Below are 26,767 nucleotides of genomic sequence, written 5' to 3'. Positions count from 1 at the left end.
GTCCGCCGTTTTGCTGCAATCGCTGTTACGAATATATCAGGCCAAACCACAAAAAAAAAATATACACAAGATCTGAGTTTTAGTATTATACTAGCACAAGTGTGCCCGTTGGGCCCGTCCTCGTAGGGTTTCCATTGTAACCGGGAGGGAGGAAAGGGGGAGGGTTCGGGGGAGGGAAGGGGGAGGGAGGGGGGAGGGGAGGGGGGAGGGGGGAGGGGGAGGGAGAGGGGAGGGAGGGGGGTAGGGGGGAGGGGGAGGGAGGCGGGAGGGGAGGGGTGAAGGGGAGGGAGAGGGGAGGGAGAGGGAGGGGGAGGGGAGGGGGAGGGGAAGGGAGGGGGGAGGGGAGGGGGAAGGGGGAGGGAGGTGGACCTCCCCTTTTCCCAGTACCCCTCTTTCCCCGTTGGGCCCGTCCTCGTAGGGTTTCCATTGTAACCAGGAGGAGGGGAGGGAGGGAAGGGGGAGGGAGGGAGGAGGGAGGTGTGGAGGGAGGAGGGAAGGGAGGGGGGGAAGGGGGGAGAGGTGAGGGAGAGGGGAGGGAGAGGGGAGGGAGAGGGGAGGGAGGGGGGAGGGGGGAAGGGGGAGGGATGGGGACCTCCCCTTTTCCCAGTACCCCTCTTTCCCCGTTGGGCCCGTCCTCGTTGGGTTTCCATTGTAACCGGGAGGAGGGGAGGGAGGGAAGGGGGAGGGAGGGAGGGAAGGGAGAGGGAGGGAGGAGGGAAGTGTGGAGGGAGGAGGGGAGGGGGAGGGGGGGAAGGGGGGAGGGAGGCGGGTGGAGGGGGGAGGGAGGGGGAGGGGGGAGGGAGGGGGAGGGGAGGGGGGAGGGAGGGGGAGGGGAGGGAGGGGGAGGGGAGGGGGGAGGGAGGGGGGAGGGAGAGGGGAGGGAGGTGGGTAAGGGAGGAGGGGGAGGGAGGTGGGAACGGGGAGGGAGGGGGACCTCCCCTTTTCCCAGTACCCCTCTTTCCCCGTTGGCTCGTCCTCGTAGGGTTTCCATTGTAACCGGGAGGAGGGGAGGGAGGGAAGGGGGAGGGAGGGAGGAGGGAGGTGTGGAGGGAGGAGGGGAGGGGGAGGGAGGGGGGAGGGGGAAGGGGGGAGGGAGAGGGGTAGGGGGAGGGGGAGGGAGGGGTGGAGGGGAGGGGGGAAGGGGGAGGAAGGGGAACCTCCCCTTTTCCCAGTACCCCTCTTTCCCCGTTGGGCCCGTCCTCGTAGTGTTTCCATTGTAACCGGGAGGGGAGGGAGGGAAGGGGAGGGAGGGAGGGGTGGAGGGAGGTGTGGAGGGAGGAGGGGAGGGGGAGGAAGGGGAGGGGTTGGAGGGGGGAAGGGGGGGAGGGGGGAGGGAGAGGGGAGGGAGGTGGGTAAGGGGGGAGGGGGAGGGAGGTGGGAACGGGGAGGGAGGGGGACCTCCCCTTTTCCCAGTACCCCTCTTTCCCCGTTGGGCCCGTCCTCGTAGGGTTTCCATTGTAACCGGGAGAGGAGGGAGGGAAGGGGAGGGAGGGAGGGGTGGAGGGAGGTGTGGAGGGAGGAGGGGAGGGGGAGGAAGGGGAGGGGTTGGAGGGGGGAAGGGGGAGGGGGGAGGGAGAGGGGAGGGAGGTGGGTAAGGGGGGAGGGGGAGGGAGGTGGGAACGGGGAGGGAGGGGGACCTCCCCTTTTCCCAGTACCCCTCTTTCCCCGTTGGGCCCGTCCCCGTAGGATTTCCATTGTAACCGGGAGAGGGGAGGGAGGGTGGAAGGAGGGGGGAGGGGGAGAGGGATGGAAGGGTGGAGGGATTGGGGGAGGGAGGGATGGAGGGAAGGAGGGAGTGGGGGGAGTTAGGGGGGGATGGGTGAGGGAGCTGGGGAGGGAGGGGGAAGGGAGTTGGGGAGGGAGGGGGAGGAGGGGGGAGGGAGTGGGGATGGAGGTGGGAAGGAGGGGGGATGAAGGGGTTGAGGGGGGAAGGGGGACCTCCCCTTTTCCCAATACCCCTCTTTCCCCCACCACCAAGCCCCCTCCCAAACGACCCCTGTTGTCCCCCTCCCCAGTCCCCCTTCGTGGATGGGGGACCGAGCTCAGGGGTTACCGAGCTTTTGCGGTTGCAGCTCCTAGACTGTGGAACAGCATCCCTCTCCCCATCAGCACTGCCCCCTCCATCCACTCCTTTAAGTCCAGGCTCAAAACCTATTTCTGCTCCCTAGCGTTTGAGGCTCATTGAGGAGGTACTGTGAACTGTTTGCGTGCCACTGTATATTTCATTTTTTTCCTTAGTACCTAATCAGATGTACAGCACTTTGGTCAACGTGGGTTGTTTTTAAATGTGCTATACAAATAAAATTGACTTGACTTGACTTGACCAAGTGCTTCTCACGGCGATCTGTATTCGCAACAATGTATCACCCATCTCACAGAGGCATTGTGACATCATAAGCTGAAGACCCTCAATAAATCCGCACCACAGCGCCTGTATTCGCAACAATGTATCCCCCATCTCACAGGGGCATTGTGACGTCATAATCTGAAGACCTTCAATAAATCCGCACCACAGCGCCCCCTATAATTTAGGGGGGGGGGGGGGAGAGCGCTTTAAAACCTCTGTAACTTAAAAAACATGCGACCGAATTAAATTAAAAACAATTTTGCAGCAGATAACCGCGTGGTGATTAAGGCGGTGCAAAAATCGTGGCGCTACGGTTCACCGTTTTGACGAAATCAGAGAAACCGCTGTTACGCGCATATATATATATATATAACACAAGATCTGAGTTTTAGTAGTATACTAGCACAAGTGTGCCCGTTGGGCCCGTCCTCGTAGGGTTTCCATTGTAACCGGGAGGGGAGTGGGGGGGAGGAAAGGGGGAGGGTTCGGGGGAGGGAAGGGGGAGGGAGGAGGGGTGGGGGAGGGAGGGGAGGAGGGGAGGGGGAGGGAGGGGGGAGGGGAGGGGGGAGGGGGGAGGGAGAGGGGAGGGAGGGGGGTAGGGGGGAGGGGGAGGGAGGGGGAGGGGAGGGGTGAAAGGGAGGGAGAGGGGAGGGAGAGGGAGGGGGGGAGGGTAGGGGGAGGGGAAGGGAGGGGGGAGGGGAGGGGGAAGGGGGAGGGAGGTGGACCTCCCCTTTTCCCAGTACCCCTCTTTCCCCGTTGGGCCCGTCCTCGTAGGGTTTCCATTGTAACCAGGAGGAGGGGAGGGAGGGAAGGGGGAGGGAGGGAGGAGGGAGGTGTGGAGGGAGGAGGGAAGGGAGGGGGGAAGGGGGGGGAGAGGGGAGGGAGAGGGGAGGGAGAGGGGTGGGAGGCGGGTAGCGGGGGGAGGGGGGGAGGGAGGGGGGAGGGGGGAAGGGGGGAGGGATGGGGACCTCCCCTTTTCCCAGTACCCCTCTTTCCCCGTTGGGCCCGTCCTCGTAGGGTTTCCATTGTAACCGGGAGGAGGGGAGGGAGGGAAGGGGGAGGGAGGGAGGGAAGGGTGAGGGAGGGTGGAGGGAAGTGTGGAGGGAGGAGGGGAGGGGGAGGGGGGGAGGGGGGAGGGAGGCGGGTGGAGGAGGGAGGGAGGGGGAGGGGGGAGTGAAGGGGAGGGGAGGGGGGAGGGAGGGGGAGGGGAGGGAGGGGGAGGGGAGGGGGGAGGGAGGGGGAGGGAGGGGGACCTCCCCTTTTCCCAGTACCCCTCTTTCCCCGTTGGCCCGTCCTCGTAGGGTTTCCATTGTAACCGGGAGGAGGGGAGGGAGGGAAGGGGGAGGGAGGGAGGAGGAAGGTTTGGAGGGAGGAGGGGAGGGGGAGGGAGGGGGAGGGGGAAGGGGGGGAGGGAGAGGGGTAGGGGGGGAGGGGGAGGGAGGGGTGGAGGGAGGGGGACCTCCCCTTTTCCCAGTACCCCTCTTTCCCCGTTGGGCCCGTCCTCGTAGGGTTTCCATTGTAACCGGGAGGGGAGGGAGGGAAGGGGGAGGGAGGGAGGGAGGAGGGAGGTGTGGAGGGAGGTGTGGAGGGAGGAGGGGAGGAGGAGGGAGGGGAGGGGGGTGGAGGGGGGAAGGGGGGAGGGGGGAGGGAGAGGGGAGGGAGGTGGGTAAGGGGGAGGGGGAGGGAGGGGGAAACGGGGAGGGAGGGGGACCTCCCCTTTTCCCAGTACCCCTCTTTCCCCGTTGGGCCCGTCCCCGTAGGATTTCCATTGTAACCGGGAGAGGGGAGGGAGGGTGGAAGGAGGGGGGAGGGGGAGAGGGATGGAAGGGTGGAGGGAGGGGGAGGGATTGGGGGAGGGAGGGATGGAGGGAAGGAGGGAGTGGGGGGAGTTAGGGGGGGATGGGTGAGGGAGGTGGGGAGGGAGGGGGGAGGGAGTTGGGGAGGGAGGGGGAGGAGGGGGGAGGGAGTGGGGATGGAGGTGGGAAGGAGGGGGGATGAAGGGGTTGAGGGGGGCAGGGGGACCTCCCCTTTTCCCAATACCCCTCTTTCCCCCACCACCAAGCCCCCTCCCAAACGACCCCTGTTGTCCCCCTCCCCAGTCCCCCTTCGTGGATGGGGGACCGAGCTCAGGGGATACCGAGCTTTTGCGGTTGCAGCTCCTGGACTGTGGAACAGCATCCCTCTCCCCATCAGCACTGCCCCCTCCATCCACTCCTTTAAGTCCAGGCTCAAAACCTATTTCTGCTCCCTAGCGTTTGAGGCTCATTGAGGAGGTACTGTGAACTGTTTGCGTGCCACTGTATATTTCATTTTTTTCCTTAGTACCTAATCAGATGTACAGCACTTTGGTCAACGTGGGTTGTTTTTAAATGTGCTATACAAATAAAATTGACTTGACTTGACTTGACCAAGTGCTTCTCACGGCGATCTGTATTCGCAACAATGTATCACCCATCTCACAGAGGCATTGTGACATCATAAGCTGAAGACCCTCAATAAATCCGCACCACAGCGCCTGTATTCGCAACAATGTATCCCCCATCTCACAGGGGCATTGTGACGTCATAATCTGAAGACCTTCAATAAATCCGCACCACAGCGCCCCCTATTATTTAGGGGGGGGGGAGAGCGCTTTAAAACCTCTGTAACTTAAAAAACATGCGACCGAATTAAATTTAAAACAATTTTGCAGCAGATAACCGCGTGGAGATTAAAGCGGTGCAAAAATCGTGGCGCTACGGTTCACCGTTTTGACGAAATCAGAGAAACCGCTGTTACACGCATATATATATATATAACACAAGATCTGAGTTTTAGTAGTATACTAGCACAAGTGTGCCCGTTGGGCCCGTCCTCGTAGGGTTTCCATTGTAACCGGGAGGGGAGTGGGGGGGAGGAAAGGGGGAGGGTTCGGGGGAGGGAAGGGGGAGGGAGGAGGGGTGGGGGAGGGAGGGGAGGAGGGGAGGGGGAGGGAGGGGGGAGGGGAGGGGGGAGGGGGGAGGGAGAGGGGAGGGAGAGGGGAGGGAGGGGGGTAGGGGGGAGGGGGAGGGAGGGGGACCTCCCCTTTTCCCAGTACCCCTCTTTCCCCGTTGGCCCGTCCTCGTAGGGTTTCCATTGTAACCGGGAGATGGGGAGGGAGGGAAGGGGGAGGGAGGGAGGAGGAAGGTGTGGAGGGAGGAGGGGAGGGGGAGGGAGGGGGGAGGGGGGAAGGGGGGGAGGGAGAGGGGTAGGGGGGGAGGGGGAGGGAGGGGTGGAGGGAGGGGGACCTCCCCTTTTCCCAGTACCCCTCTTTCCCCGTTGGGCCCGTCCTCGTAGGGTTTCCATTGTAACCGGGAGGGGAGGGAGGGAAGGGGGAGGGAGGGAGGGAGGAGGGAGGTGTGGAGGGAGGTGTGGAGGGAGGAGGGGAGGAGGAGGGAGGGGAGGGGGGTGGAGGGGGGAAGGGGGGAGGGGGGAGGGAGAGGGGAGGGAGGTTGGTAATGGGGGAGGGGGAGGGAGGGGGGAACGGGGAGGGAGGGGGACCTCCCCTTTTCCCAGTACCCCTCTTTCCCCGTTGGGCCCGTCCCCGTAGGATTTCCATTGTAACCGGGAGAGGGGAGGGAGGGTGGAAGGAGGGGGGAGGGGGAGAGGGATGGAAGGGTGGAGGGAGGGGGAGGGATTGGGGGAGGGAGGGATGGAGGGAAGGAGGGAGTGGGGGGAGTTAGGGGGGGATGGGTGAGGGAGGTGGGGAGGGAGGGGGGAGGGAGTTGGGGAGGGAGGGGGAGGAGGGGGGAGGGAGTGGGGATGGAGGTGGGAAGGAGGGGGGATGAAGGGGTTGAGGGGGGAAGGGGACCTCCCCTTTTCCCAGTACCCCTCTTTCCCCCACCACCAAGCCCCCTCCGCAACGACCCCTGTTGTCCCCCTCCCCAGTCCCCCTTCGGGGATGGGGGACCGAGCTCAGGGGTTACCGAGCTTTTGCGGTTGCAGCTCCTAAACTGTGGAACAGCATCCCTCTCCCCATCAGCACTGCCGCCTCCATCCACTCCTTTAAGTCCAGGCTCAAAACCTATTTCTACTCCCTCGCGTTTGAGGCTCATTGAGGAGGTACTGTGAACTGTTTGCGTGCCACTGTATATTTCATTTTTTTCCTTAGTACCTAATCAGATGTACAGCACTTTGGTCAACGTGGGTTGTTTTTAAATGTGCTATACAAATAAAATTGACTTGACTTGACTTGACCAAGTGCTTCTCACGGCGATCTGTATTCGCAACAATGTATCCCCCATCTCACAGGGGCATTGTGACATCATAATCTGAAGACCTTCAATAAATCCGCACCACAGCGCCCCCTATAATTTAGGGGGGGGGGGCGCTTTAAAACCTCTGTAACTTAAAAAACATGCGACCGAATTAAATAAAAAACAATTTTGCTGCAGATAACCGCGTGGTGATTAAGGCGGTGCAAAAATCGTGGCGCTACGGTTCACCGTTTTGACGAAATCAGAGAAACCGCTGTTACGCGCATATATATATATATAACACAAGATCTGAGTTTTAGTAGTATACTAGACCAAGTGGGCCCGTTGGGCCCGTCCTCGTAGGGTTTCCATTGTAACTGGGAGGATGGGAGGGAGGGAAGAGGGAGGGAGGGAGGAGGGAGGTGTGGAGGGAGCAGGGGAGGGGGAGGGAGGGGGAGGGGAGGGTGGAGTGGAGGGGGGAAGGGGGGGAGGGAGGGGGAGGGAGGGGGGAGGGAGGGGGACCTCCCCTTTTCCCAGTACCCCTCTTTTCCCGTTGGGCCCGTCCCCGTAGGGTTTCCATTGTAACCGGGAGGGGGGGAGGAAGGGTGGAAGGAGGGGGGAGGGGGAGGGGGAGAGGGATGGAAGGGTGGAGGGAGGGGGGTGGGAGTGGGGGAGGGAGGGATGGAGGGAAGGAGGGAGGGGGGGGAGTTAGGGGGGAGGGTTGAGGGAGGTGGAGAGGGATGGGGAGGGAGGGGGAGGAGGGGGGAGGGAGTGGGGATGGAGATGGGAAGGAGGGGGAGGAAGGGGTTGAGGGGTGAAGGGGACTTCCCCTTTTCCCAGTACCCCTCTTTCCTCCACCACCAAGCCCCCTCCGCAACGACCCCTGTTGTCCCCATCCCCAGTCCCCATTCTCAGACCCCCCCCCCCATTCTCTCTCTCCCCCAGACACACTCTCAGTGCTTTTTTCGAAACACTTGCCCCGGTGGCCCACGAGCATAGGGGCCCAATGCTGATCTGTGTATGTTAAGTGACTTGCAATAAAAAAAAGACGTAAAAAAAAGATAAGTGCTTTTTAAGTGCACGTTTTGAAACATTCGCGGTCACATAGTGCTTCTCAGTGCGATCTGTTAGTGGTGCTTTTCGAAACAATGTAGCACCCATCTCACACAAGCATTGGGAGGATGGGAGGGAGGGAAGGGGAGGGAGGGAGGAGGGAGGTGTGGAGGGAGGAGGGGAGGGAGGGGGGAAGGGGAGGGGGGAAGGGGGGGAGGGGGGAGGGAGGGGGGAGGGAGAGGGGAGGGAGGGGTGATGGGATGGGGGAGGGAGGGGGACCTCCCCTTTTCCCAGTACCCCTCTTTCCCCGTTGGGCCCGTCCCCGTAGGGTTTCCATTGTAACCGGGAGGGGGGAGGGAGGGTGGAAGGAGGGGGGAGGGGGAGAGGGATGGAAGGGTGGAGGGAGGGGGAGGGATTGGGGGAGGGAGGGATGGAGGGAAGGAGGGAGGGGGGAGTTAGGTGGGGAGGGTTGAGGGAGGGGGGAGGGAGTTGGGGAGGGAGAGGGAGGAGGGGGGAGGGGAGGGGGAAGTGAGGGAGAGGGGGAGGGGGGAGGGGAGGGGGGAAGGGGAGGGAGGGGTACCTCCCCTTTTCCCAGTACCCCTCTTTCCCCGTTGGGCCCGTCCCCGTAGGGTTTCCTTTGTAACCAGAAGGGGGGGAGGGAGGTTGGAAGGAGGGGGGAGGGGGAGAGGGATGGAAGGGTGGAGGGAGGGGGGGAGGGATGGAGGGAAGGAGGGAGAGTTAGGGGAGGAGGGGTGAGGGAGGTGGGGAGGGAGTTGGGGAGGAGGGGGGGAGGGAGTGGGGATGGAGGTGGGAAGGAGTGGGGAGGAAGGGGTTGAGGGGGGAAGGGGGGGAGGGAGGGAATAGGGGCCCCATGCTGATATGTGTATGTTAAGTGACTTGCACAACTTTAAAAAACTGGCAGTTGCTTTTCGCAACAATGTTGCAACCATCTCACACAAGCATTGTGACGTCACAAGCTGAAGACCTTGAAAAAAAAGGTCAGAAAAAAATTTATGTAAATTTAAAACCGAGCTGATCTCTCATTGGTGCACGGGTGCCATTGTGACATCACACGCTGAAGCCCCTTCAAGAAAAGGGTTAGAAATGAAAATTTAAACTTTAATATCTCTCTAACTTTAAAAAGGTAGCTTCAATTTGAACGAAAGTACTTACAATAGTTGCCCAGGTTAATGGTGAATATGGCGGTACAAAAATCGTAGCGCTTTGGTGTACCGTCTGGGAGGAGTAGGGTTTGTAAGTTATGGACAGAAATCTTCGGAATCTTCCGTACATACACACATACATACGAACGCAGAGTTTTAGTAGTATACTAGACAAAGTGGGCCCGTTGGGCCCATTCCCCGCTCCCCCATTCGCTCGTGCCCCATCCCCACTCTTACTCTCCCCTTTGGCCCGTCCTCTTAGGGTTTCCATTGTATCCGGGAGGGGGTGTGGGAGTGAAGGGGGGAGGGAGGGGGGGAGGGTGATGAGAGATGGGGTGGTATTTGTGGATGGAGGGAGGGGTGGGGAGAGAGGGGGGGAGGGAGGGATGGGGGAGAGGTGAGGGATATGGACCTCCCCTTTTCCCAGTACCCCTCTTTCCCCCACCACCAATTCCCCTCCGCACTACCCCTGTTGTCCCATTCCCCATTCTCAGCCCCCCCCCCCCATTTTCTCTCCCCCAGACACACTCTTAGCATCAGTTAAAGGCCCGGGGGGGGGGGGTGCGGGTGATCGGATCAGTGAAAAGTCCGGTGGGGGGGGGCTTCTGGAGATCGCATCATTCAAAGGCCCGGGGGGGGGGGATAGCGGGGAGATGTTCTCCCGGGTGTGGGAGAGAGGAGAGAAGCAAGGGGAGAGAGGAGAGGTGAGCCGGTGATCGCGGGCTGGCGCCGCTAACGGCGTCGATTGTTTTGGTGCGAGTGAGGAGATGCCGCGCATGCGTGCTGAGTACAGAGTGAGGAGATTCCGCGCATGCGTACTGAGCACTGCCGCACCGCAGCTCCCCCCTTCTGTCAAAACTTCGATAAATGAGGGGGGGCAGCACTTTTAAACCTCTGTAGCTTAAAACATATGCGTCCGAATTAAATAAAAATATCATTTTCCAGCAGCGAACCGCATGCTGATTAATGCGGTACAAAAATCGTGGCGCTACGGTTCACCGTTTTGCCGGAATTGCCGTATTCAGCCGACATCAGTGGAATATATATATATATATACAACATTTGAGTTTTAATAGTATACTAGACCAAATGGTCCCGTTGGGCCCATTCCCCACTCTCCCATTCTCTCGTCCCCCATCCCCACTCTTACTCTCCCCACACTCTCCCCTTTGGCCCGTAGGTTTGGGGGAGTGAGGTGTTGAGTGAATTGAGAGAGTGGTGGAGGGAGGGATGTGTTGAGGATGGGGGGTGGAGGGATGGTGATGAGAGATGGGGTGGTATTTGTGGAGGGAGGGAGGGGGGAGAGATGGGGGAGGGAGGGGGGGGAGAGGGGAGGGATATGGACCTCCCCTTTTCCCATTACCCCTCTTTCCCCCACCACCAAGTCCCCTCCGCACTACCCCTGTTGTCCCATTCCCCATTCTCAGCCCCCCCCCCATTTTCTCTCTCCCAGACACACTCTTAGCATCAGTTAAAGGCCCGGGGGGGGGTGCGGGTGATCGGATCTTTGAAAAGTCCGTTGGGGGGGGGTGGCTTCGGGAGATCGCATCATTCAAAGGCCCGGGGGGGGGGGTGGGATAGCTTGGAGATGTTCTCCCGGGTGTGGGAGAGAGGAGAGATGCAAGTGGAGAGAGGAGAGGTGAGCCGGTGATCGCGGGCTTGCGCCGCTAACGGCGTCCATTGTTTTGGTGCGAGTGAGGAGATTCCGCGCATGCGTGCTGAGTACAGAGTGATGAGATTCCGCGCATGCGTACTGAGCACTGCCGCACCGCAGCGCCCCCCTTCTGTCAAAACTTCGATAAATCAGGGGGGGCAGCACTTTTAAACCTCTGTAACTTAAAACATATTCGTCCGAATTAAATACAAATATCATTTTCCAGCAGCGAACCGCATGCTGATTAAAGCGGCACAAAAATCGTGGCGCTAAGGTTCACCGTTTTGCCGGAATTGCCGTATTCAGCCGACATCAGTGGAATATACATATATATATATACAACATCTGAGTTTTAATAGTATACTAGACAAAGTGGGCCCGTTGGGCCCATTCCCCGCTCCCCCATTCTCTCGTGCCCCATCCCCACTCTTACAATCCCCACACTCTCCCCTTTGGCCCGTCCTCTTAGGGTTTCCATTGTATCCGGGAGGGGGTGTGGGAGTGAAGGGGGGAGGGAGGGGGGATGGTGATGAGAGATGGGGTGGTATTTGTGGATGGAGGGAGGGGGGGGGAGAGAGGGGGGGAGGGAGGGATGGGGGAGAGGGGAGGGATATTGACCTCCCCTTTTCCCAGTACCCCTCTTTCCCCCACCACCAATTCCCCTCCGCACTACCCCTGTTGTCCCATTCCCCATTCTCAGCCCCTCCCCCATTTTCTCTCCCCCAGACACACTCTTAGCATCAGTTAATGGCCCGGGGGGGGGGGGTTGCGGGTGATCGGATCAGTGAAAAGTCCGGTGGGGGGGGCTTCGTGAGATCGCATCATTCAAAGGCCCGGGGGGGGTGGATAGCGGGGAGATGTTCTCCCGGGTGTTTGGAGAGAGGAGGGAAGCAAGGGGACAGAGGAGAGGTGAGCCGGTGATCGCGGGCTGGCGCCGCTAACGGCGTCCATTGTTTTGGTGCGAGTGAGGAGATGCCGCGCATGCGTGCTGAGTACAGAGTGAGGAGATTCCGCGCATGCGTACTGAGCACTGCCGGACCGCAGCGCCCCCCTTCTGTCAAAACTTCGATAAATGAGGGGGGGCAGCACTTTTAAACCTCTGTAACTTAAAAAATATGCGTCCGAATTAAATAAAAATATCATTTTCCAGCAGCGAACCGCATGCTGATTAAGGCGGTACAAAAATCGTGGCGCTACGGTTCACCGTTTTGCCGGAATTGCCGTATTCAGCCGACATCAGTGGAATATATATATATATACACAACATCTGAGTTTTAGTAGTATATAGATAGATAGACTAGCACAAGTGTGCCCGTTGGGCCCGTCCTCGTAGGGTTTCCATTGCGACCTGGGGAAATTGCTTTTTTCTTTAAAATAAATTGTCTGTTAAATAAATTGTCTGTTAAAAAAAAGAATCTCAATTGGGGGGGACGGTGAGGTAGGGGGGGGGTTGGAGAGGGGAGGGGTGGGTGAGGAGGGGGGAATGGGGTGGGGGAGGGGAAAGGGAGCGCAATTAAAGGCGTGCATTGAGATGTCACACGCTGAGGACGATTAAGCAGGTGGAAAAGGAATTTATTAAAGTAAAAAAATGCGAATAACTCAAAACATAACAATTTGAACATTAAAGATCTATTTTATTAACTTGTCAGTTTCTCTTTTGCTTGCTTCTTCGTTGATCATCGAGACATTGAGTTCTTTCTTCTTGGGTCTTTTATTGCCTTCTGTTATGCATACTTTCTCGTTGACCCTCAGTTTTTTGTTGTTGCATATCTTGTCCCTCTATGTTATGCTTTCTTTCTCGATGATCCTTCACGTTCAGTTATTTGTTGTTGTTCCTCTTGTTCCCTTCTGCTCCTCACTGTCTGTCGATGTCTCTTTGCGTCGTTCCTTCCTTGACCAAGCTGTGACTTGTTTGCTCCCTCCTCTTGGCATGATCTAGAAAGTATAGAAATATCAGGATGTATATATTTATAATAAATTCTAAATAAAAATCTACTTATTAATGAGCACGTAAATCATTAGATCCGAATGGCAATTTCTTTTTCTTGAAATAAAATAAACCTCAAAAAGGTTCTTTAGTACCTGTCACTTTCTGTTTTGCGTTCTTTCTCGTTGATCCTCATATGTTCCATTATTTATTGTTGCTCCTCTTGTTCCCTTCTGCTCCTCACTGTCTTTCGATGTCTCTTTGCGTCGTTCCTTCCTTGTCCAAGCTGTGAATTGTTTGCTCCCTCCTCTTGGCATAATCTAAAAAATATAGAAATATCACGATGTATATATTTATAAATTCTAAATAAAAACCTACTTATTAATGAACACGAAATCATTAGATCAAAATGGCAATTTTTTTTTCTTGAAATAAAATAAACCTCAAAAAGGTTCTTTAGTACCTGTCACTTTCTGTTTTGCGTCCGTTCTCGTTGATCCTCACACGTCCCGTTATTTATTGTTGCTCCTCTTGTTCCATTCTGTCCCTCACTGCCTCTCGATGTCTCTTCTGCTACTCACTCCCTTTCGATGTCTCCTCGCGTCGTTCCTTCCTTGACCAAGCTGTGAATTGTTTGCTCCCTCCTCCTGGCACGAAAGCATTAGATCCTCACACGTCCAGTTATTTGTTGTTGCTCCTCTTGTTCCCTTCTGCTCGTCACTGTCTTTCGATGTCTCTTTGTGTCGTTCCTTCCTTGACCAAGCTGTGAATTGTTTGCTCCCTCCTCTTGGCATGTTCTCAAAAATATTGAAATATCAATAGACAATAGACAATAGGTGCAGGAGTAGGCCATTCAGCCCTTCGAGCCAGCACTGCCATTCAATGCGATGATGGCTGATCACTATCAATCAGTACCCCGTTCCTGCCTTCTCCCCATACCCCCTCACTCCGCTATCCTTAAGAGCTCTATCCAGCTCTCTACGTATATCAGGATGTATATATTTATAAAATCTAAATAAAAACCTACTTATCAATGAACACGAAATCATTAGATCAAAATGGCAATTTTTTTTAATTGAAATAAAATAAGCCTCAAAAAGGTTCTTTAGTACCTGTCACTTTCTGTTTTGCGTTCTTTCTCGTTGATCCTCACACGTCCCGTTATTTATTGTTGCTCCTCTTGTTCCATTCTGCCACTCACTGCCTCTCGATGTCTCTTCTGCTCCTCACTCCCTTTTGATGTCTCCTCGCGTCGTTCCTTCCTTGACCAAGCTGTGAATTGTTTGCTCCCTCCTCCTGGCATGATCTAGAAAGTATAGAAATATCAGGATGTATATTTTTATAAATTCTAAATAAAAACCTACTTACTAATGAACACGAAAGCATTAGATCAAAATGGCATTTTTCTTCTTGAAATAAAATAAACCTCAAAGAAAAAGTTTCTTTTGTACCTGTCACTTTCTGTTTGCTTTCTTTCTCATTGATCCTCACACGTCCAGTTATTTGTTGTTGCTCCTCTTGTTCCCTTCTGCTCCTCACTGTCTTTCGATGTCTCTTTGTGTCGTTCCTTCCTTGACCAAGCTGTGAATTGTTTGCTCCCTCCTCTTGGCATAATCTAAAAAATATAGAAATATCACGATGTATATATTTATAAATTCTAAATAAAAACCTACTTATTAATGAACACGAAATCATTAGATCAAAATGGCAATCTCTTTTTCTTGAAATAAAATAAACCTCAAAAAGGTTCTTTAGTACCTGTCACTTTTTGTTTTGCGTCCGCTCTCGTTGATCCTCACACGTTCCGTTATTTATTGTTGCTCCTCTTGTTCCATTCTGTCCCTCACTGCCTCTCGATGTCTCTTCTGCTACTCACTCCCTCTCGATGTCTCCTTGCGTCGTTCCTTCCTTGACCATGCTGTGACTTGTTTGCTTCCTCCCCTTGGCATGATCTAAAAAGTATAGAAATATCAGGATGTATATTTTTATAAATTCTAAATAAAAACCTACTTACTAATGAACACGAAAGCATTAGATCAAAATGGCATTTTTCTTCTTGAAATAAAATAAACCTCAAAGAAAATGTTTCTTTAGTACCTGTCACTTTCTGTTTGCTTTCTTTCTCATTGATCCTCACACGTCCAGTTATTTGTTGTTGCTCCTCTTGTTCCCTTCTGCTCCTCACTGTCTTTCGATGTCTCTTTGTGTCGTTCCTTCCTTGACCAAGCTGTGAATTGTTTGCTCCCTCCTCTTGGCATAATCTAAAAAATATAGAAATATCACGATGTATATATTTATAAATTCTAAATAAAAACCTACTTATTAATGAACACAAAATCATTAGATCAAAATGGCAATTTCTTTTTCTTGAAATAAAATAAACCTCAAAAAGGTTCTTTAGTACCTGTCACTTTCTGTTTTGCGTCCGTTCTCGTTGATCCTCACACGTCCCGTTATTTATTGTTGCTCCTCTTGTTCCATTCTGTCCCTCACTGCCTCTCGATGTCTCTTCTGCTACTCACTCCCTTTCGATGTCTCCTCGCGTCGTTCCTTCCTTGACCAAGCTGTAAATTGTTTGCTCCCTCCTCCTGGCACGAAAGCATTAGATCCTCACACGTCCAGTTATTTGTTGTTGCTCCTCTTGTTCCCTTCTGCTCGTCACTGTCTTTCGATGTCCCTTTGTGTCGTTCCTTCCTTGACCAAGCTGTGAATTGTTTGCTCCCTCCTCTTGGCATGATCTCAAAAATATTGAAATATCAATAGACAATAGACAATAGGTGCAGGAGTAGGCCATTCAGCCCTTCGAGCCAGCACCGCCATTCAATGCGATGATGGCTGATCACTCTCAATCAGTACCCCGTTCCTGCCTTCTCCCTATACCCCCTCGTTCTCCCCATACCCCCTCATTCTAGTCCTCGCTGCTACTCGATGTCTCTTTGCTGTTGGTGACTCAATGCGAACCCAACGGGTCCGCGCCTGTGCAGTTGGGGCCAATTATAGACAATAGACAATTCCAGTGTATACAAGCCCAATCGCTCCAGCCTTTCAACATACGACAGTCCCGCCATTCCGGGAATTAACCTAGTGAACCTACATTGCACGCCCTCCATAGCAAGAATATCCTTCCTCAATTGATCTAATACTTACGTTAGAAGGACTTTTCCATCTCCAGTGCCCGTCATCCGTGTGTGACGTTACAATGTGAACCCAACGGATCCGCGGCTCTAAAGTCGGTGCCCGTTGATCTACTACTTACGTTAAAAGGCCGCTGGTTCTGTGCGTGACGCTCAACGCCTAATTGGTCCGGGTTCCACGTGGTGCATTCTGATTGGCTCCTGCTGCTCCTCCACACGTGCGGCCGATTAATATGCTCTGACCTCCCGCTCGACGCCTCATTGGTCCAGGTCCCACTCGGGGAGTCATTGCTCAGCGAAGCACGCTTCGAATGACAACATTCTTCGTTGATATCCTATCCTTCAGGAAAACTTTGACATTTTCCCTAGCCTTTCCTCGGCTAAGAGCCACATACAATTGACCATGCTGAAATACCGGTTTCTCCAGGTATATCAACACTTTTTCCATGGTCTGTCCTTGTGCTCTGTGGATTGTCATAGCAAAACACGTCTGAACGGGGAATTGTCTCCGCTGAAAGGGAATGTCTTCGCCTTCTGTCAAAGTAAGCGGTATCCTAGGAATCATCACAATTTCATTTCTGAAGGCTCCAATGGTGATTTTTGCAACGATCAAATTATTGTGTAGCTGTTCCACAATCATCCTCGTTCCGTTGCATAGTCTTGGTGGTGCCAAATTCCTCATTAAAATGATCGGAGATCCCTTTTTCAACTCCAATTTGTGCGGTGGTAATCCAGAGATCTCCACTGAATCGAGGAATTCTGTTGGGAAGTGAGTAGCATTAGTTCCCTCAGTCACAGCATTGAACGAAAGGTATGTCTTCATGATCCCTGGGAAGCATCTGATACATCTAGAATTGATGCTCCTCATAATGTCATTCAGCGGAACCAAGATACAATGGTTTGAGAATAATTCGGCAGGATTGTCGAAGGTGGGATATATAAAATCCATGCAATCCTCCAGTGATCTTCCAGCTAGAACCATGTCTTGTGGGATTTCAATCTCATCGTCTTCATTTTTCAAAATCCTGTCTTCTCCAACATTCAGCAAAAATTGAGAATAGTCGTCTTCTCCATCTCCCAATCGCATATTCCTCTTCAAGTTGAACATGGTGAAAGTCCTCCACAAGTAGGATTTCTTGATGCATGAATTTTCAATATCAGCATCGTTTCCCCTTTTCACAACAGGAAGGAGTTGTCTAAAATCACCACAACAAACGGTAATAATACCGCCAAAAGGCTCATCCTTGGTGCATATATCCCGAAGAGTTCTATCCACGGCTTCGAAGCTCTCCCTCCTAATCATCGGACACTCATCCCAAACAATCAGTCTCACTTGCCTGATCAACTGTGCCGTGTAGGAATTCTTCTCAATGTTGCACATTGTATTCTCGCTCACTTCGATGGGTATCTTGAAGCGAGAATGTGCAGTTCTTCCACCAGGCATCAATGTAGCAGCTATCCCAGAGGATGCTACAGCAAAAGCAACATCACCTTTACCTCTAACTTTGGAGAGGATCAAATTTGTGAGAAATGTCTTTCCCGTTCCTGCTGGGGAATCAATGAAAATCATTGAAGGAACATTCCTATCCAAGCAGCCGCACACATGGTCATACACGACTCTTTGCTCAGCATTCAGCATCGGCTCCTTCACTGCAACAAACTGCTGTTGTTCAGGCACACTATACTGCAACTCATGCAGCAATTCTGGATTGTCAACAATGTTCATCCTTCCATTTCTTGGTTTGGGCAAATGAAAGTATCCCAGGGTCTTGTTATAATTCGCAAGCTTGTCTTGAATATATAACACAGCTTGATCATGATGCCTCTCATCAATCATGATATTTTGATGACTGCTTAGTGTCGATTCTTTTTCAAGGAAATTCTCAGACATGGAATTTTTGAAGCGATCCCATAGTTGTCGAGGATTGTTGACCTCGTCGTTCATCAGCAAAACGACAAATAAATCTCTTATTGCACCAGGGAGCTTTGTCTTCTCAGCATCTTCCATCGTCTGTCGCGAATGGTCATCATCTTGCAACAAACCTCTTTCTATGCAGACGTCTTTGAATGAAGAAAGAATATGTCCATCATGTGTCCTTAATGAATCAAAGGATACTGGCCCTTTTACGTGATGGAGAAGCAGTCTCAAGTAGTACAGATCACCACATCTTGGAGAAACTGTATACACACGTCCCAGAACGTTGACTTCAAAAAAACCTGGAAAATCCTCCACTATCTTTCCAACCTTCCTTCTTTGCCATTTCTTATTGTTCCACGTGTAAAACCGGGGAACATCAGCGTAATACAAAGTCCGTGCAAATTGATCTCGAGAACACAATTCCATGAATGCAGTTAAAGTTGTTCTCGCGAAATCATCATTTCTCACCCGCTGAACAGCATCGGCTGTGATAACGACTCGTTGTTCTTCTGGTAGATGTACCTGGAGTCGAATGACAGGAGGGTGTCTCTCATGAGTTGTAAATCCAAGGATTGATCCCACTGCTTCTGATGGGCCAATGTATCTTCCAGTCAAGTACTGTATAATCTCGTCATCCATGTTAAGTCCAAAAACTGCTTGATCACTCCCCTTCAAGGTGTACTTGATGACGTATTTGACCGACTTGATAGAGGAGCATATCTCAACATTCAAGTGACATTGGAACAACTTCAAGAGTTGAGCATTATAGGGCACAACCCATTCAGAAGTAATAGGTCGATGCCGGCGTCGTTCTTGATGTCCTTTAAATCCTCCCATATCCGGAGATCTTCTCCTGTACATAGGATATGAATCATCTCCACACCTTGTGCTCTCGATAAATGGCTTCGGGAACCTCTTATTGCATCTTCCATTCTTCCAACACTGAGAGGTGTGTTTGCAGTACGGTCCATGAATCATGTGCTTTAGTACCAATCCATGCAGCTCGGGATCTAACTGCGGGTCTGGTATTTCAGCTTGCACAAATCTGTCAACATCTCGTGGCCGTGGCTTATTCGCTTCGTCAAGCCACAGCAGACAGTGCAAATGAGGCAGTCCTCTCTTCTGATATTCCACAGTCAAGACAAAAGCTATACAATTTCCAAAGAGGCCATCCGGTCCAGTAAGGCACTTGATGAAGAGTTTTCTTTTCAGATCGAAGACCCTTGTAATCAAGTCTGGTCTATCACACGGCTGCTGATTCAAAAAGAGGCACCGTTGGATCTCGCTCCACTTCGGATTGCAAGTCATCGTAATGAAAAACGAAGCAGTGCCGTACTTCCGAACATACATCATGGCGTCCTGGCATCGTTCCATCATGTATCTTGGTCCACCGACAAATGTTGAGGAGAGGATTATGCGCTTTCCAATGTTATCCAAATCGTCATTATCATTTAAGGCATCCGTCAGGCCTTTGTAAGTTGTTGATCTCAACGATGCTTGATTTAGGCGAATATAATTGAGCCTATCGCTCTCAATCTTTGCAGCCATGTCGACGACATATTGTTGAAAGAGTCGTCCTCCTCTCAAAAGTTGGTTAAATTCATTGTCACGATTCATGATCCTATACGCATAAAATCTCATCGCTGTCACTTTCCTGATCTCACTCCTATCAAAAAGTTGGTGATGCCATCCATCATCTCCAAGCGGAAAGAAAAGGATGTATTGAAGACTGTCATATGACCTATGGGACTCTGAAATGATTTGCTGGCCACCTCCTCTTTCTTTTAAGACAATGTGCCGTGTTGTTGTACCAGGTTCATCATTGTTTGGTATTACGACAGCAACTTCGTTGGCAATTTGGGTGTTAAATCGCCTTTCATGTTCACAGGCTGGCCGACGATCTGGATCAATGACGATTGATGCCTCTGGCAAATCTCTAATTCTATCCTTGGCAATGTTAAGTGAATTAATGTAAGGATTATTTAATCTTATCAATTGTTCAAGAATCTCGACAATCTCCCTTTGAATGCCAGCAACTTGCAATATACCCATTCGCAATTGAATGCTATCTTGGGGGTCCATGAAATAGATCTGCAAGAATTTACTTGGCTGGTCTAGGTCAGGCATCAACGGACCAAGGAAATGATGAATCTGCCCTTGAATGATGACTCAGGGACTCCATCCAGGTGGCCGCACTTCCTTGGCACCAAATGATGTCATTTGAAAGAGGCAGTTGTATTGTCGAATATTCTTTCTGAACTCGTTTGCTTGCGGTGTGTCAGTAGTGTACAATGTCATGAGTTCAGCAGGTAGTGGCCGGAGAGGAGCAATGTTGACCTTGCCCTTCATGCAGCAAAAGTTTGTGGTTTCTCCAGAGAAACGGTACGCCCGACACTGAGGGCAAATGTTCGTCATGTCACCAACATCAGCAGAAAGATTTCTCCGTGCGAGTTGTGCATTTCTTCTAGTTGTATCTCTATCTCTGGACCGCTGTTCAGCCAGCCTTCTAACTTTTTCACCTGCCGTCTCTTCATCCCTTCTGGTTTGCTGTTTTTCTCGGAGATGCTCTTGACGTTCAGTTCTCTCTTGTTCTGTCTCCTCACCCCTTGTGTCTTGTGCTCTTTCTTGGACATTTTGGAGACGTTGAGCTCTTGCTTGTTGTGTCTCTTTATCCCTTCTTTCTCGTGCTCTTTCTCGGAGATTTTGGAGACGTTGAGCTCTTGCTTGTTGTGTCTCTTTATCCCTTCTTTCTCGTGCTCTTTCTCGGAGATTTTGGAGACGTTGAGCTCTTCCTTGTTGCGTCTCTTTATCCCTTCTGTCTTGCGCTCTCTCTCGGGGATATTGCAGACGTGCAAGTCGTTTGCTCCCTCCTCTTGGCATGATGTTAAAAAGAGGATACCTAAGCACAATCACAGTTATTAAAGAACACAGAAGTACTTGATGAAAATGGAAGACAATTAAAGTTATGAATAGATGAAAATGAAAATTTTTAAATTTATAGTCATAAACACAATCCGTGTTATTAATTTATAAACTGCCAAGGACAATTTGAGTTACTAATGAACACAGAAGTATTACATGAAAATGAAGACTGCTTTTTGAATGAAACAAATATCAATGAAAATCACGTCTTTTCTTTAAAAGGACCAAAAGACAATCTGTTATTGAAAAAGACATAAAAACAATGTAACGCAACAGTGAACACGGAAGTATTAGTTGAAAATTGAGTTAAAAAAATGTATAAACTCCTCAAGAGAATTTAAGTTAAATCAAAATGGAGAACAGGCAATTTCAGTTATCAATGAAGACAAAAGTATCAGATCAAAATGGAGCGATGCTGGAGCCTGTCCTCAAGCAGCAGCAGCGCGGTGGACTGTCGGCAACGGCAGTTCGTGTCAGTTCAAATCAACTGCTCCACCCACATCGAGCCAATCACTGCACCCCACGTAGAGACCCAACCAATCGGGCGCTAACAGGGAGGGTGAAACCCAATGAAAAAAATCGCTTTTTTACTTTAAAATAAACAGCGTTCTTTGTTGAAAAGGAAATAAACTTATCTATAGAGCAGCAGCTTTTTTTAAAGAAATAAAATCAAACTTAATGAAAATCACATTCCCGGCGGTCAGTGCTGCGGGGACGGGAGGGAGGAGAGTGGGGAGGGAGGGAGGGGGGAGAGGAGAGTGGGGGAGAGAGGAGAGGGGGGGGAGAGGAGAGGGGGGGGAGAGGAGAGGGGGGGAGAGAGGAGAGGGGGGGGAGGAGAGGAGAGGGGGGAGAGGAGAGGGGGGGAGAGAGGAGAGGGGGGGGAGAGAGGAGAGGGGGGGAGAGAGGAGAGGAGGGGAGAGAGGAGAAGGGGGGAGAGAGGAGAGGGGTCTATTTTACTTTAAAATAAAGAGCGTTCTTTGTTGGGTTGTTAGGAGAGGGGGAGAGGGAGGGGGGGAGAGGAGAGGGAGGGGGGAGAAGAGGGGGGGAGAGGAGAGGGGGAGAGGAGAGTGGGGAGAGGAGAGGGGGGGAGAGGAGAGGGGGGAGAGATGAGGGGGGAGAGGAGAGGGGGAGAGGAGAGGGGAGGGGAGGGGAGGAGAGGGGAGGGGAGGAGAGGAGAGGGGGGGAGAGGAGAGGGGGGAGAGAGAGGGGGGGAGAGGAGAGGGGGGGAGAGGAGAGGGGGGAGAGGAGAGGAAAGGAGAGGGGGAGAGGAGAGGAAAGGAGAGGGGGGAGAGGAGAGGGGGGAGAGGAGAGGGGGGAGAGGAGAGGGGGGAGAGGAGAGGGGGGGAGGAGAGGGGGGGAGGAGAGGGGGGGAGAGGAGAGGGGGGAGAGGAGAGGAGAGGGGAGGGGAGGGGAGGGGAGGAGAGGAGAGGGGGTGGAGAGGAGAGGGGTCTATTTTACTTTAAAATAAACAGCGCTCTTTGTTGAAAAGGAAATTAAACTTATCTATAGAGCAGCAGCTTATGTCTTTGTTATAAATGAAATTAAACATGTGAAATAAATGTTCTTTTGTTAAAAAAGAAAGTAAACTTATCTTTTTTTTTAAATAAAATTAAATGCAATGGAAATCTCGTACCGTTTAAAATAAATGTAATTTTTCTGTTGGAAATGATAAGAAACTTATCTATAAATATTCTTTCTGTATTTGGATTAAACTGCCCTCCTGAGCGATGCTGGAGCCTGTCCTCAACCGGCAGCAGCACGGTGGACTGTTGGTTACGGCAGTTGGTGTCAGTTCAAATCAACTGCTCCACCCACATCGAGTGTGAGGTTGGAGCCAATCACTGCACCCCACGTAGAGACCCAGCCAATCGGGCGCTAACAGGGAGGGTGGAGCCAATCACTGCACCCCACGTAGAGACCCAGCCAATCGGGTGCTAACAGGGATGGTGGAGCCAATCACTGTACCCCACGTAAAGACCCAACCAATCGGGCGCTAACAGGGAGGGTGAAACCCAATGAAAAAAAACGCGTTTTTACTTTAAAATAAACAGCGTTCTTTGTTGAAAAGGAAATAAACTTATCTATAGAGCAGCAGCTTTTTTAAAATAAATAAAATCAAAGTTAATGAAAATCACATTCCTCATTTTAAATAAATGTCTTTGTTATAAATGAAATCAAACAGCGGGAGAGGCGACGGCGACTACACTTCCGCTTCGGGGAGAGGAGGAGGGGGGGAGAGGAGGGGGGGGGAGAGGAGGAGGGGGAGAGGAGGGGGAGAGGAGGGGGGGGAGAGGAGGGGGGGAGAGGAGGGGGGGAGGAGGGAGGGGGGAGGAGGGAGGGGGAGAGGAGGGGGGAGGAGGGAGGGGGAGAGGAGGGAGGGGGAGAGGAGGGAGGGGGAGAGGAGGAGGGGGGAGAGGAGGAGGGGGGGAGGAGGGAGGGGGAGAGGAGGGAGGGGGAGAGGAGGGAGGGGGAGAGGAGGAGGGGGGAGAGGAGGAGGGGGGGAGGAGGGGGGAGGAGGGGGGAGAGGGGAGGGGGGAGAGGAGAGGGGGGAGAGGAGAGGGGGGAGAGGAGAGGGGGGGAGGGGAGAGGAGAGGGGAGAGGAAAGAGTGGAGGGAAGGGAGGGGGAGGGGGGAGGGAAGGGGGAGAGGAGGGGGGAGAGGAGGGGGGGGAGAGGAGGGGGGGAGAGGAGGGGGGAGGGGGGAGGGGGGAAGGGGGAGGGGGGGAGGAGGGAGGGGGAGGAGGGAGGGGGGAGGAGGGAGGGGGAGGAGGGAGGGGGAGAGGAGGGGGGAGGAGGGAGGGGGAGAGGAGGGAGGGGGAGAGGAGGGAGGGGGAGAGGAGGAGGGGGGGAGAGGAGGAGGGGGGAGGAGGGAGGGGGAGAGGAGGGAGGGGGAGAGGAGGGAGGGGGAGAGGATGGAGGGGAGAGGAGGAGGGGGGGAGAGGAGGAGGGGGGGAGGAGGGGGGAGGAGGGGGGAGAGGAGAGGGGGGAGAGGAGAGGGGGGAGGGGAGAGGAGAGGGGAGAGGAAAGAGTGGAGGGGGAGTGGAGAGGGGGGAGAGGAGAGGGGAGAGGGGGGAGAGGAGAGGGGGGAGAGGAGAGGAGAGGGGGGGAGAGAGGAGAGGAGAGGGGGGAGAGAGGAGAGGTGTCTATTTTACTTTAAAATAAACAGCATTCTTTGTTGAAAAAGAAATTAATCTTATCTATAGAGCAGAAGCGGGAGAGGCGACGGCGACTACACTTCCCGGCGGTCAGCGCTGCGGGGAAGGGAGGGAGGGAGGGATGAGGTAGGGAGGAGAGGAGAGTGGGGAGTGAGGGAAGGGGAGAGGGGAGGAGAGGGTGTAAGGGAGGGGGGAAGGGGGGGAAGGGAGGGGAAAGGGACGGGGGAAGGGAGGGGGAAGGGGGAGGGAAGGGGGAGGGAAGGGGGAGAGGAGAGGGGGGGAGAGGAGAGGGGGGAGAGGAGAGGGGGGAGAGGAGAGGGGGAGAGGAGAGGGGGGAGAGGAGAGGGGGGGAGAGGAGAGGGGGAGAGGAGAGGGGGGGGAGAGGAGGGGGGGAGAGGAGGGGGGAGAGGAGGAGGGGGAGAGGAGGGGGAGAGGAGGGGGAGAGGAGGGGGGAGGAGGGAGGGGGAGAGGAGGGAGGGCGAGAGGAGGGAGGGGGAGAGGAGGAGGGGGGGAGAGGAAGAGGGGGGGAGGATGGAGGGGGAGAGGAGGGAGGGGGAGAGGAGGGAGGGGGAGAGGAGGAGGGGGGGAGAGGAGGAGGGGGGAGGAGGGGGGGAGGAGGGGGGAGAGGTGAGGGGGGAGAGGAGAGGGGGGGAGGGGAGAGGAGAGGGGAGAGGAAAGAGTGGAGGGGGAGTGGAGAGGGGGGAGAGGAGAGGGGAGAGGGGGGAGAGGAGAGGGGGAAGGGAGGGGAAAGGGAGGGGGAAGGGAGGGGGAGGGGGGAGGGAAGGGGGAGAGGAGAGGGGGGGAGAGGAGAGGGGGGAGAGGAGAGGGGGGAGAGGAGAGGGGGAGAGGAGAGGGGGGGAGAGGAGAGGGGGGAGAGGAGAGGGGGGAGAGGAGAGGGTGGGAGAGGAGGGGGGAGAGGAGGGGGGGAGGAAGGGGGCAGAGGTGGGGGGAAGGGGAGGGAGGGGGAGGGGAGGGGAGGGGGAGGGGAGGGGGGAGGGGGTGGGAGGGAGGGGGAAGGGGGAGGGGGAAGGGGGAGGGGGGAGGGGGACCTCCCCTTTTCCCAGTACCCCTCTTTCCCCGTTGGGCCCGTCCTCGTAGGGTTTCCATTGTAACCGGGAGGAGGGGAGGGAGGGAAGGGGGAGGGAGGGAGGAGGGAGGTGTGGAGGGAGGAGGGGAGGGGGAGGGAGGGAAGGGGGGAAGGGGGGGAGGGGGGAGTGAGGGGGGAGGGGTGAGGGGGAGGGAGGGGGGAGGGAGGGGGGAGGGAGGGGGAGAGGGGAGGGGGGGTAGGGGGGGAGGGGGAAGGGGGGAGGGGGAGGGATGGGAGGGGGAAGGGGGGAGGGAGGGGGCTCTCCCCTTTTCCCAGTACCACTCTTTCCCCGTTGGGCCCGTCCTCGTAGGGATTCCATTGTAACCGGGAGGAGGGGAGGGAGGGAAGGGGGAGGGAGGGAGGAGGGAGGAGGGGAGGGAGGGGGGAAGGGGAGGGCGGAAAGGGGGGGAGGGGTGAAAGGGGGGAGGGGGAAGGGGGGAGGGGAGGGAGAGGGGAAGGGGGGGAGGGGGAGGGAGGGGGGAGGTAGGGGAGGGGGAGGGAGGGAGGAGGGAGGAGGGGAGGGAGGGGGAAGGGGAGGGCGGAAAGGGGGGGAGGGGGGAAAGGGGGGAGGGGGAAGGGGGGAGGGGGAGGGAGAGGGGAAGGGGGGGAGGGGGAGGGAGGGGGGGAGGTAGGGGAGGGGAGGGAGGGAGGAGGGAGGAGGGGAGGGAGGGGGAAGGGGAGGGCGGAAAGGGGGGGAGGGGGGAAAGGGGGAGGGGGGAAGGGGGAGGGGGGAGGGAGAGGGGAAGGGGGGGAGGGGGAGGGAGGGGGGAGGTAGGGGAGGGGGAGGGGGGAAGGGGGAGGGAGGGGCACAGGGGCATTGTGACGTCACACGCTGAATACCACGGGGGGGAGGAAGGGGGGTCTGCTCGAGTTCATCTCACAGGGGCATTGTGACATCACAATGAAGAATAAATCCGCACCGCAGCGCCCCCCTTCTGTCAAAACTTCGATAAATGAGGGGGGGCAGCACCTTTAGTCCTCTGTAACTTAACAAATATGCGTCCGAATTAAATAAAAATATCATTTTCCAGCAGCGAACCGCATTCTGATTAATGCGGTTCAAATATCGTGGCGCTTCGGTTCACCGTTTTGCCGGAATTGCCTTCAGCCGACATCAGTGGAATATATATACAAACAACGCTACAAGATCTGAGTTTTAGTAGTATACTAGAACAAGTGTGCCCGTTCAATGCGGGCCCTTTGGGCCCGTCCCCACACCCCCCATTCTCTCCTCCGCCAGCCCCACTCTTACCGGTTTGGTGATGACAGATGTTGCGGTATTTGTGGAGGGGGGAGAGAGTGAGGGGGGAGGGGGTGGGGGATAGCGGGGAGATGTTCTCCCGGGTGTGGGAGAGAGGAGAGAAGCAAAGGGAGAGAGGAGAGGTGAGCCGGTGATCGCGGGCTGGCGCCGCTAACGGCGTCCATTGTTTTGGTGCGAGTGAGGAGATGCCGCGCATGCGTGTTGAGTACTGAGTGAGGAGATTCCGCGCATGCGTACTGAGCACTTTCTGACCGCAGCGCCCTCCTTCTGTCAAAACTTCGATAAATGAGGGGGGGCAGCACCTTTAGACCTCTGTAACTTAAAAAATATGCGTCCGAATTAAATAAAAACATCATTTTCCAGCAGCGAACCGCATGCTGATTAAGGCGGTTCAAAAATCGTGGCGCTACGGTTCACCGTTTTGCCGGAATTGCCTTCAGCCGACATCAGTGGAATATATATACAAACATCGCTTCAAGATCTGAGTTTTAGTAGTCTAATATATATACTAGATAGATAGATAGATAGATAGATAGACAGACTAGCACAAGTGTGCCCGTTGGGCGGGTCCTCGTAGGGTTTCCATTGTAACCGGGAGGGGAGTGGGGGGTAGGGAAGGGGGAGTGAGGGAGGAGGGGAGGGGGGAGGGGAGGGGGGGAGAGGGAGGGGATAGGGGGAGGGAGGGGAGGGGAGGGGGAGGGAGAGGGGAGGGAGGGGGGAGAGGGAGGGAGGGGGAAGGAGGGGGGAAGGGGGAGGGAGGGGGAAGGAGGGGGGAAGGAGGGAGGGAGGGAGTTGGACCTCCCCTTTTCCCAGTACCCCTCTTTCCCCGTTGGGCACGTCCTCGTAGGGTTTCCATTGTAACCGGGAGGCGGGGAGGGAGGGGGGAGGGAGGGAGGAGGGAGGTGTGGAGGGAGGAGGGGAGGGGGAGGGAGGG

General features: G+C 54.5%; 1 protein-coding gene across 1 annotated transcript; it reads right to left on the bottom strand.

Annotated features, from left to right (window-relative positions):
• Positions 1-12,890: 12,890 nt before the first annotated feature.
• On the bottom strand, positions 12,891-25,998 carry LOC144611543 (uncharacterized). The gene is made up of 7 exons (XM_078430688.1): positions 25,825-25,998; positions 14,763-20,309; positions 14,456-14,619; positions 14,117-14,310; positions 13,810-13,973; positions 13,471-13,664; positions 12,891-13,155 (listed from the first exon to the last, which is right to left on the bottom strand). Exon 2 carries the CDS (start codon positions 19,535-19,537, stop codon positions 15,785-15,787), a length of 3,753 nt encoding a protein of 1,250 aa, XP_078286814.1. The 5' UTR covers positions 19,538-20,309; positions 25,825-25,998; the 3' UTR covers positions 12,891-13,155; positions 13,471-13,664; positions 13,810-13,973; positions 14,117-14,310; positions 14,456-14,619; positions 14,763-15,784.
• Positions 25,999-26,767: the final 769 nt, after the last annotated feature.

The sequence above is a fragment of the Rhinoraja longicauda genome, chromosome 40, assembly GCF_053455715.1.
Source record: "Rhinoraja longicauda isolate Sanriku21f chromosome 40, sRhiLon1.1, whole genome shotgun sequence".
NCBI lineage: Eukaryota > Metazoa > Chordata > Chondrichthyes > Rajiformes > Arhynchobatidae > Rhinoraja > Rhinoraja longicauda.
Note: the sequence above shows the minus strand (reverse complement) of the source record. Positions and strands in the feature narration are given on the sequence as shown.

Bases quoted from the DNA above. Each gene is read 5' to 3' on its own strand.
- LOC144611543 (XM_078430688.1), bottom strand. From the start codon at position 19,537: ATGCCTGACCTAGACCAGCCAAGTAAATTCTTGCAGATCTATTTCATG.